This window comes from Rhamphochromis longiceps, linkage group LG18, assembly GCF_057381845.1.
Source record: "Rhamphochromis longiceps isolate RC_006_pf linkage group LG18, R_longiceps_female_GT1.1, whole genome shotgun sequence".
Taxonomy (NCBI): domain Eukaryota; kingdom Metazoa; phylum Chordata; class Actinopteri; order Cichliformes; family Cichlidae; genus Rhamphochromis; species Rhamphochromis longiceps.
Window position 1 is genome coordinate 33,091,814 of NC_140574.1, and position 12,217 is coordinate 33,104,030.

The 12,217-nt window shown below is 41.0% G+C and overlaps 1 protein-coding gene across 1 annotated transcript; it reads right to left on the reverse strand.

Moving 5' to 3' along the window:
* Positions 1–1,623: 1,623 nt before the first annotated feature.
* fitm1l (fat storage inducing transmembrane protein 1, like) lies at positions 1,624–5,373 on the reverse strand. The gene is made up of 2 exons (XM_085388709.1): positions 4,082–5,373; positions 1,624–3,945 (listed from the first exon to the last, which is right to left on the reverse strand). The coding sequence occupies exons 1-2, from the start codon at positions 4,258–4,260 to the stop codon at positions 3,258–3,260; spliced, it is 867 nt and encodes a 288-aa protein (XP_085244835.1). The 5' UTR covers positions 4,261–5,373; the 3' UTR covers positions 1,624–3,257.
* Between the last annotated feature and the right edge of the window lie 6,844 nt (positions 5,374–12,217).

Sequence of the window (12,217 nt, forward strand, 5' to 3'; positions counted from 1 at the left end):
CACCTGTGAGTCACACAAGGTGGGCCAGTTAGAAAAAAGTAGAAAAGAAATGTACCCTCTGTACAAGGAAACTTAACTAGAGGAATATAAGAGTTGGCTCCCGAGGTTGCCATTTGTTTTGGATCCACAGTTGGAGGCCTCAATCGCCTTAATCTCTCTCTTCTGTCTTGTTTTTTGACCCAGTATTAACCACTTTTGAAGGGCTAATTGCGAAATTATCAGCGAGCAAGTGTAAGAATTTTGCACACCTCTAACAATGAATAGGGGTGAATCCTAAGCCTTAGTATAATTTTAAACAGATACATATACATAAACCTACAAAGAGCAGTAAACACCAGAGCAGGTGATTACAGCCTGTACACAAAGAAAATCTACTGGCACTCTGAATAAAAATTGTGATTTCTTTATCCACCCTGCACCCCTATGCAGAGTGGAGCAGTTTATTTGGGCTGGCCTGTTAGAGCAGAGTGAAGCAGAAACCGGTTACACCCTAAGGGCCAAGGCCTGATCACCAGATTCTTTCCCCGGAGCTCTCTCCCAAGGCCTACGGAGCCCCGTAACCCTATTCCAGACGATGCTTTGTGCCATCGTTTTTTGTTCACCTGCCTGATTCCTTTGGCTTTGGTTATACTGAGCTTTGACTTTAAATTGCCTCACGTAAGCTTGTTTTGACCTCCAACAGTCTGAATGTTGTATTTAAGCCTTCACACCAAGTCAAGTTATTTTGACAGTTCTTTCCCTTTTTCACTCCCATCAAAGACTATTAAATATATTTTAGATAAAGTGATCATGCATTAGCACAAGTTAAAATCAAATAGAAGTTATATCTATTAAATGAGCACAAGATAAAAAAAAACTGTCAGCAGGAGAAATAAAGTCATGGAATTCGGAACTATGAACTATGAACTCTCACTAACAGCCAGATGTTAGTGAGACTAGACTTTCTTCCAGTGAAAAACATTCCCTGTAAAAATGGCTTGGTTTAAAGTTTGCTTGGTCATCTGGTCTGATTTACTGCTACTGTTCATGTTTATACTATTCTACTTGTTAAAAATAACAAACAAGTAGCCTACAAATACTTTGTTCCTCTACTTAAGTAGAATTTTCAGGTATCTGTACTTCATTTGAGTATTCATTTTTTTTTAAAATTCTTTACACTTTTACTCCCTACATTTTAACACAAATATCTATACTACCTACTCCTTACGTCTTCAAAACAGGCTCCTTACTTTAGGTTCAACTGTATCATTTATAGCGATTATTAAAGTATAAAAGTATAAAAGTGGGCGACACCAGTGATATTGTAGTCAGGATCTAGCTTGCGCTAAAGAGAAATGAGCACAAAGAGTGTAACATTTCTACACAACATAATTTTTCAACAACATTTCTATCAGCTCGACAAACATCACCAAAAACACAGACTGGAATTTACCATGTTTCACTGAGCAGTTCTTACCCATAAACATAACCTCTCGTCTTCCTCTCCTGTCCTTTCTTTTCTTACATCTTTCTCCATCTCTGAGTGAAGTTAACGCTCTTTCTTTTATCTCCCCGAAAAAAAAAATGTCAGCTGGAGCTTTGTCTAGCGACACATTCTGTAACAAACTGCACACAAAATAATATTCAAAGGTTATCTGTGATTTTATCATTTTGAATCCCATATTTTATCAGTATATGATGTATTTTGATAAAATATTTATTTTTTATACTGTGAAATGTCCTGAAAAACAAAATATACAAAACAGTATATATGACATCAAGGACCCATGGCACACAGCTTTGCAGGTACTTTATGTTTGTTTATGATATTTCCACGCGTGGTCTCACAGCCTGATTTTTTAACTTTAAACCCCAAAGTAGCCCCTACAGACTTGGTCAGCATCTGACAAAGCGTGGGGACAAGAACAAGAAGAACTGGAGCAAATGGTACTACTGTACCATGCACTAATTATGTGTTCATCAAATGTTTCATGAACATTCAGGGTAGTTATGTGCAGGATAAACAGGTTAGCTTGCATCAATCTGGTGAATTTACAGTAAAACACTGTGTTAGCCTGATACTCAGTGGCTGTAGTTGTCAGTGTTAGGTTACATGTAGTGTAGATGATGGATTTGCATTTAAGCTGATGATGCTTAGATTCATTCACTGAATGAATTCATCCACCTGTCTAGTATAAAGGCAACATCCAGTATACTGTTAGTGTAAGAAATGAAACTCCACCGAGATGGCTGTGAAACACATGTTGAAGTCAGCCGTTTAAATCCACAAAGAGCAGCAGCTAAGCTGATCACAATTTGTCTACTAATGCTCAAGCTTACATTCGAAATTATTGTGAGTGTTAGCATTTTCCCCACGTTGAGCCAGTACAACAGATCTTAGTGTTCCCCCACTTGCCAAATCTCACTTTACATTCTTTAAAAGAAAAAAATATTTTACTTATTGTGTCCTAAACAACAGATTCAAGCTGGGTGCATTCATTAGAATTTAGATTTGACTAATATGTGTATTCTCATGTACTAATATCATTTTAATATTATATTAATATAGCGGCAGGTCCAGTTATCTATGCATAAAAATGGTTAGTAGAATTGTCCTTCAAGGAGCTGCTTTTCACTTTCTTTTTCTCTTGTACTTGAGTAAAGAAGTTTAATCACTACTCTTCAACTTTTACTGGAGTATTTTTTTAATGCAATTATTGTACGGTTACATTGTAACATCTCTGAGTGAGAGACTATCTCTCCACTTCATTACATATTCCATATGTACGGGGTGTAACGCCACGGCCAATGGGGGTCATACCCCGTACATATGGAATATGTAACAGAGTGCAGAGATAGTCTCGCTATGATAAAGAACTGCACTTCTGCTTTAGAACAGAATGTCTATATTTTGCCACCTCTGGCTACAAGTGACAGGACTGTAGCTTTTGGCACTTCTTCATTGCCTTGAAGTCCACAGCAAAAAATCTGGACAAAACAGAAAGTGAGCAAACTCGACCAAATTAATGTCTCTGTAAATCTGCTTCTGTGTTCTCCATTTGTCTTTCCAGTGCTGGGTTGATTTGGCTGTCACACAATTCTAGCTTTCAAAGGAAGAGCAGATGTGAATCATCGGTTGTATGTAACAGAAAAGGTAAATAAACATATTTGACATGAAAGAATTAAGAGGTCTGATAACCCACACTGTACATCTGTTTGTTTGGAATTCAATTTATTTTACAGTTAGTTCTCAAATGTTTGTTTGTTTGTTTTTTAAGTTAATTGCAGTGATCGTGATTTGGTTGTTTCAGTTGTGCATCCTCCACGTCATTACCGACAGCCTTTATGTTAAGTAGTCCCAAACCAGGCCTCCCGGGGCAGTACCAGCTGGGCCCCAGGCGGTACCAGCCCTGATATAGTCCTCTCCAGCTGAGACAGCCAAGAGCACCCCCCAGCAGCTGGGTGGGGAACTGAGGAAAGTAAGCTAAGAGACAGAGCAACAAGAAGATCCAGAGCCAGAGCAGAAGAACACAGAACAGAAAGAGGATTCTCAGTGGGGCATCTGAGATTCCCCCAAGGCTCAAATAAGGTCCAAACACAGCTGTTTCCTCTACCAGCAGCAGGCAGCAAAGGCAGAGAAGGAAAATGTCTTCAGAAACCTCATATCCCCTCCACAGCATTCCAGCTTTCAGACACTCAGACTTGCTCTCCCCCTCTCGCAGCACCAGCAGAGTCTGGCCATTTGTGACCACTGTTCCAGCTTCTAAAGGTTCATAGCAGCTTCCTGTGGCATTCTCCAGGAGGTCCAAGAGTTTGCAAAAACCAAGCCATAGTCCACCGGCCACCGCAAGCCGTGAGAGGTGGCGGATGGAGAGAGACAGGGAACGACGGACGGAAAAGGAGAGGAGGAAAACAAAAGAGCCAACAAAGATGCAGGTCCAACCCCAACCAGAGTGCAAGAACATCCTGGAAGAAGGAGAACAGAGATGAGAGCAGTGGAGACAGGACGTGATGGAAGAAGAAATTATATCGACTGAATATGAAATATTAAATATCAGGACAGAACAAAGTTGACAGGAAGTGTAACAGGAAGCAGTCTCACCTGTAGAGGAAGTGATTCTTCTTGGCAAAGATGCTGTGGTGAGACACCCAAAGACTCAGCATGGGACCGAACATCACCAGTGCTGACAACAACAGGTGGAAGTGCCGCCGGAACAAGGTGGTACCCATAAACCTGGCTGCCAGGTCTGTCAGGACTACAAGGACTGTGCTGAGGAACATTTGGACCAAAATGCTGACTGAATTTCAAACAATATACAAAAGCCACCTGCTGCTCGCTGTGTTTGTGCAGATTATCCACCTCAGACCCAACAGTGTTCACTGTTTCATGTGATGAATCTGTAATCCTCTACAGAATGCATGTAACGCTAACCACACATTACATTTGCAGAAGAATTCAAGAAGAAACAAGAAGAATTCACCATCTTATGTAGTCCAGGAGATAGTAGCAATGACCAGACAAATGCAAATGCACAATAAAGTCACTGAATTTAGGGAAACAAACTGCAGTTTTCAAAGATTAGATCCATTGGAGCATGATTATTAATGATGATTGATCCTCCAGAAATCCACTGTTGCTTAGGGGTGTGATAAAAGTCCACTAATGTTAGCTGCTGTGACGTTAGTATTTACTTCCAGGGGTATGTATGAATGAATTGACAACTGGCGTTTGACAACCCATGAAATCCAGCCCTAAAATTCTTCAGTCCAGCAGGCACTTCTACTGAGTCAGGGAAGTTTGCTGTTCTCCATTCACAGCTTTAGTTCAGAGCTGAGTGAGCTTCTGTTGAAGAAGTTCTCTCCTTCCTGGTTTCCTGCCATGTGACTGTGAGACTGTGCGTTTGTCACTGGTCACGCCTGCACTGATTCTTCAAAAATGCAGTGTCAACCCAGCTGTGACACTCAGAGACATCCCATAGTTGTAGCTCCAGAATACTCTTCTGCTATCTTCAGTGTAACAGTAGCTTCTCCCTCAGTGCTCTTGTCATTCACAACCACCCAATATGTACATAGTGTGCTCTTACCCGTGTCACATTGCTCATATTGGAGTAGCTGAAGGTCGAACCACTGACATGGATTCCTTGACAGTAAAATGGATATCATGGGGTTTCAGATTATTCACATTAATGCAAAGCAAAGTTAAAGGGTGAGAGTAAACTGAGCAATGCTGACTTGAGCAGCGTCATGAACCAGAAGTGACATCAATTAAATTAAATGTGTCACATTATGTGTGTGTTTGTATGTGTCCTGGTGTATTAATAGCTATAACCTTTGTACTGTATCTGAGCTGAGGCTCAGCTGCTGTAGAAGTCTGTCTCTGTCAATCACTTGCTGTCCTTTCTTGCTCTCCGCGGTCTGCTGTCATTCTGTTTCATTTAGTTTCTTTAATTGAGCCAAATTGACCAAGGCACTTCTGTCCTCTCAGCACCCAGTCACTTAAAGTCCACAGAGCTCTCTCTGTAACAATTTCTGTTATACACAGTGATCCTTCAACTCTTAGTGGCTCTTACATCATACCAATAAATGGCACTATTATTATTATTATTATTGTTATTGTTGTTGTTGTTGTTACGTTGTACTGTTGTGCTGTTTTAGCATGCTCTAAATAAGTCCAGTTTTTCTTATTTTTTTCTTATAATTTCATCTGCATTGGTTGTTATTAAGTCTTTGTTTTTGTTTACTTTTTAAATATATAGCTGTTTTGCTTTTTAGTCAGATTAATTTTCAGTTATATTCATACTACATATCAACTGTATGCCATTCTGTAAACTTCACTTTCATTTTAAGCAGCACTAGATCTTTCCTGCTTAGCAGTCTCAGTGTTGTTGCATTAATTACTTACAGTCAATAGCTTTGTCTTCAATGTAGACTTCATAGAAAATTAGTTCTGATAAATTCAATATTTTGGGAAATACATTACATAACTGTAACCAGCATCTTATGAGCAGGCTTTGTTGAGGAAATCCATGACATGAAAGGATCTGAATCACACTTTTTGATACCTGACCAAGACTATGTTTAGTGTGCTGAGTAAGTTACAAAACGTGTTTGTGTTCTAGGAGTATCGTTACAGGCCACAGTATTCCCCCTCTGTCTTTTTATGTCACTGTAACTCTTTCAGCATGTTCTTTTTTAAGCCCTTGTTCAAGATTGGTGCCTACTGTCAGTCCTGCCTCCTGTACTGAACCAATGGTCCAGTGCAATCCTCCAATGAAGCTGGACAGCCTATGTCAAGACAACACCAATGCATCATTAAGATTAGTCTGCTAGAAGCAATGAATAGTGGATAAGCTCCGATGAATGGATAAACAATTAAAATAGAAAGCTTCAACTATATATAAAACTATAGTTTTATAGTTTTTGTAAGCATGAAAAAAATGATGAGAACTCAATCAGCCACTGAAATATGTTCAGTATTTTTATTTACTCTCATTGTATTACCTAAACTAATGTCTCTATTAGTGTGTGTGTTTCTGTGTTATGTGTTGTTACACTGTAACACCGTCTGATTTACAGGTGTATCATTTTACACAGACTGCCGCATCTCTCTTATCTGTTCAATATTTTGGCTAATGTACATATTCAGCATGAACAAATATGAGTGAATAATTGAAAAATACTTTATCTGAGATGTGGCAAATTCTTTTGTTACAGCAGTTGAAATGATGATGAAATCAGGTTCATCTTTCTTTAACTTATTATTTGACCATTCATCTGCATTGTTACTTCTATCCCGAGCAGCTCCACCATCGTGAGATGATTTCCACATGATTGCAAACAACAGCGTTTGTAAGATTCAGTGTAGCGCTGTCTGTAGCGCAACAGCACTCCCAAGAGCAATACAGAGACCCTCTGTGCTTGGATTTCATTATTGTAGTGCTGCTGACATCTACAGGAAAAGCTTTTTTTTACTTGAAAGAATCCCCCACCCCACGCGTCTTAAAAAAATGTGGATTATTGAGAGTCAATGAGAACCATTATCTTGTTGTTAGAGCTACGCTTTTTTAATATTCAGTTTGGAGAACTGGAGTTTTGACTGCAGAACGATCTGTTGAAGGCTATTTGTATTTGAATACGCATTATTGGACAATCAACATTAGCCTAAAATTAAATATGGAGAAATGTTGTTTTGAGACTGTCATGGTCCATCTACACTGAACAAAAATATAAACGCAACACCTTTGTTACTGCTCCCATTCCCCATGGGATGGACGTAGAGACCTAAAATTCATTCCAGATACACAATATAACCATCCCTCCCAAACAGTGGTCACAAATCAGTCCAAATGTGTGGTAGTGGGCACATCTGCTATATTGAGATAATCCATCCCACCTCACAGGTGTGCCACATCAGGATGCTGATCTGACATCATGAGTAGTGCACAGGTGTACCTCAGACTGCCCACAACAAAAGGCCACCCTGGAATGTGCAGTTTTTTGCGCTATTGGGGGTCTGAGGACCCAGAACCGGTCAGTATCTGGTGTGACCACCATTTGCCTCATGCAGTGCAACACATCGTCGCATGGAGTCTATCAGATTGTCAATTGTGGCCTGTGGAATGTTGGTCCACTCCACTTCAATGGCTGTGCGAGGTTGTTGGATATTCGTGGGAACTGGTACACGCTGTCGTATACGCCGGTCAAGCACATCCCGAACATGCTCAATGGGTGACATGTCCGGTGAGTATGCTGGCCATGCAAGAACTGGGACATTCTCAGCTGCCATCTGCCCTGAACAATGTGAACCATGATTCATCCGTGAAGCGCACACCTCTCCAACGTGCCAGACGCCATCGAATGTGAGCATTTGCCCACACAAGTCTGTTACGGCGACGAGCTGGAGTCAGGTCAAGACCCCGATGAGGACGACGGGCATGCAGTTGAGCGTCCCTGAGACGGTTTCTGACAGTTTGTGCAGAAATTGTTTGGTTGTGCAAACCAATTGTTCCAGCAGCTGTCTGGGTGGCTGGTCTCAGACGATCTTGGAGGTGAACCTGCTGGATGTGGAGGTCCTGGGCTGGTGTGGTTACACGAGGTCTGCGGTTGTGAGGCCGGTTGGATGTGCTGCCATATTCTCTGAAACGCCTGTGGAGACGGCTTATGGTTGAGAAATGAACATTCAATGCACGGGCGACAGATCTGGTTGACATTCCTGCTGTCAGCATGCCAATTGCACGTTCCCTCATTGCTTGTGGCATCTGTGGCATTTTGCTGTGAGACAAAACTGCACATTCCAGGGTGGCCTTTTGTTGTGGGCAGTCTGAGGTACACCTGTGCACTACTCATGATGTCAGATCAGCATCCTGATGTGGCACACCTGTGAGGTGGGATGGATTATCTCAATATAGCAGATGTGCCCACTACCACACATTTGGACTGATTTGTGACCACTGTTTGGGAGGGATGGTTATATTGTGTATCTGGAATGAATTTTAGGTCTCTATGTCCATCCCATGGGGAATGGGAGCAAAAACAAAAGTGTTGCGTTTATATTTTTGTTCAGTGTATTTATATAGCCAAAGCACAGCAACAGTCACCTCAAGGGGCTTTATATTGTAAGGTAGACCCTACAATAATACATACATGTTTTTTTTTATGTCCTTGTTTAAACATGTGCTGTGGTGTGGTCTCACTTTGCTTGTGACTTCTTCATGTTTAGAAATATAATGGATAAATAAAACACATTATATTTAATAATGCAAAGCACAATCTTATAATAGGTTGTGAGCATGCTTGTGCTATGAACTCCCTGCCTCCACATGCTCATGTGATCGACCAGTGGACAGGTACATTTATATATAATATATTAGAACTTATATGTATAGTGTATGCTTTTGAATTGGGGGTGAACAAAAACCCTGCCACTCTGTGGATCAGCTGAGACATAACAGTTTACTGCAACCGGTGTAATAGTCATAGTCACTTTCATGTAACAAGTAATGGACAGTATGGACCCTAAACATAACCTGAACTCAAACAAGCCATCACCAAGTAAACTTGGTTTGTGCCCCCAAAGGATGACTATAAAAAATATGACTATAAATGTCCCTATGACACACACACACACACACACACACACACACACACACACACACACACACACACACACACACACACACACACTTACACTTACATTTACATGCAGGCACACACCAGTGATCAGACCAGTCAGACCATAGTAAGTCAATGGTCACATTCTTCCTTTTCAATTTCAATACTCGTAGTTGCTTTTCAAAATCTGGTGATATCATTGTGACAATGAGTCATGCTCCTGTTTACCAGGATGCCATTGCTGCGATCCTCTGGTGTGACAATCCTGTGTTCAGCTGTAGCAGACCACAGAGTCGACAACACAAAGTAATGGAGGCATCATGTAGGTACAACTGTAGAGCAGACAGAACAGTGGGGGATTTAGAGATACCTTCAAAATTTCGAGTTATGCATGTCAAAAAAAACTTTGTTCAGTGGCAGAAACAAGTTTCAGTACCCCTCTGATGCCAACAGTCACTCCTGAAAAGGAGACAGAATTGAACATGATTTATTGATATACAGATTTCAATTAATCTATTTGGCAGTTAAACTCTGACGGCCCAACACAGCAGAATGATAGGAGTTAGAGCAGGACCCAGTGGAGTCTAGATGCTGGTGGTGGAGATGAAGATGGAGGCTTGGATGGAGCCTGAGTAACTTGTAAGGTAAGGAGGAGATGGGGAGGAGGTGGGTTGCATGAAGGCATCTGCAAGGCAGAATGACAGATTTAAAGTATGGGGAGTGGAGGCTGATTGGCCTTGAGAACGCAGGGAGAAAGATGATTGGACTAGACCAGTGATGTCCACAGTGAGCTTGACAGAGTGGGAAAGTGATGTAAAACTTAAATTAGCCACCAAAAACCTGGAAAGCAGACAGATGTGTGACCACAGATCTTTCTGATTGAACTTAAAATAATTATATAATAATTGTTATCCAGCAAAAAAAATAAATAAAAAAATAGTCAACTGACACTTGTCTCTTATATGTCTTCAAGTAAGCTCCCAGTTAATAATGTTAACTTATGAAAATAGTTCTTCAAAGGGAGCATTATGGGTCAGCATGTTGGACAAAATTATGACCCAGACCCAGTTATCCTGCTGACTGCTTGGGGTTTTCTTTCAAAATCTTCACATAGCTTTCTTCTTCACGATTCCTTGCACCTTGATGAGATTATGCTCCCTCTTCTCAGGAAAACAGAGGGAGAGAGAAAGGGAAGATATGCTGCAAAGGGCAACGGGTTGGAACCAAACCTAGGCCGGCTGCTCTCTGCAAGGCAGCATATGGTCACCCGCTCATCCCAGTGAGCTAAACCAGCAGCCAAGTGAAGTGCAACCTCGCACTCCATCCCTCTGCAAGGTTGGAGTGATTGTTTTCATTGGAACTACATTTCCCAACTTGGCTAAGTCATTCACAAGTGTTTTGGCCATTGTTATGGTGTCTCTGGACACATCTCTAGGTAATTTTCTTTCCAGAATCTTTGAAACCTTTCGCTTCCTACATCTGTCAAGCTTGTTCTGTACTGTGTGACTCTGAATTTCTCTTTGATGTGATAGAAAGCTAGTATTGCTGTGCTGCCTCTCCCACTTCTGGATCCATTAAAGGGTTGGCTATCTGTGTGGCAGTCATCGAAGCTGTCAGCTGTGGGATCTCGCCTCTAATCCCCCTTAAAGACTGACTGGCAACACAAACAGCTGCTGACCTGATCTCCTCTGCCCTGTCCTGCTGCTGAAAATGTTCCAAACTGGAAAGCCAGAAAGGACAGACAGGGTCAGACATGCTGGAGTCCTCTTTCATACTTTAACATATAATTTTATGTTTTTTACTTTATTTTTTTACTAACTAAACTCATTTTGTATTGTCCTTTGTAGTTCAAAAAGTAACATTATACCAGCCTGACAATAACCGCTTTAGCCTCTCCGTGTAGTTGTGGTGGATATTTTTTCTTCTATGACTATATCTTCTGTGCATGGCTCAGATCTGTTCTTGTAAAAGCAAGCCTTTATCTCTCCACCTGCTATCAGGTGGAGAATGCTACTGATAGTGTGGACAGTACACAGGCTCTAACAGTTCATCCAGTCTGCTCATGCAGTGGAAAGCAGCGGGGTCAGGCAAGGTAGCAAATAAAAGGTCTATTATTAATCTATCACACCGGCAGTTATTAAAGTGCACACATGCTTAATACATAAACAATGACAGGACAAAGGTGAGCGCTACATTCTATTGATAGGCTACTTTAAACTTAGTATACTAGTAACTAAAAAAGTATGCTTGACTCTGAATGGTTCACTTCAGAGGAGTAAATAAATGTTCTGAGTGATAGCATCATTCATGAGGGGTCACTAAAGGATTTAATGAACATGATGATGTGAGTATGTTCTGTTTGTTAACACTGTTAATAAATGGTACATTAATAGTGAAATAAATTGTAATAAACAATTACTGTTAATAAACAATTAAATTATTGTATACACCAGGGGTGGGCAATTCCAGGCTCCGAGGGCCGCTGTCCTGCAGGTTTTAGATCTCACCTTGGGTCAACACACCTGAATCACATGATTAGTTCGTTACCAGGCCTCTGGAGAACTTCAGGAGCTAATTTAGCCATTTAAATCAGCTGTGTTGGTTCAAGGACACATCTAAAACCTGCAGGGACACCGGCCCTCGAGGCCTGGAGTTGCCCACCCCTGGTATACACTCACCTGTCAATTCATTGGTTATATATTGATAGTACTAGGTTGGACTCTCTTTTGACTTCAGAACTACTTTAATTGATTATGGCATGAATTCAAAGAGTTGCTGGAAACATTCCTCAGATGTTTTGGTACATTCTGATGTCACATGCCAAAGGTGCTCTATTGGATTGAGATCTGGTGACTGTGGAGGATATTTGAGTGGAGTGAACTCACTGTCATGTTCAAGTAAACAGTCTAAGATGATTTGGTCTTTGTGACATGGTGTGTTACCCCATCAGCAGCCTGAACCATTGATATGAGGAAGCTCTGCTTTCATGTTAGTCACACCAAGTTCTGACCCAACACTCTGAGTGCTGCAGCAGATATTGAAACAAATCATTTCTTGCAATTTTTCTCCAATCTTCTATTGTGGCCTTCAGCTGCTGTAGTCCATCTGCTTCAAGGTTCTCTGTGTT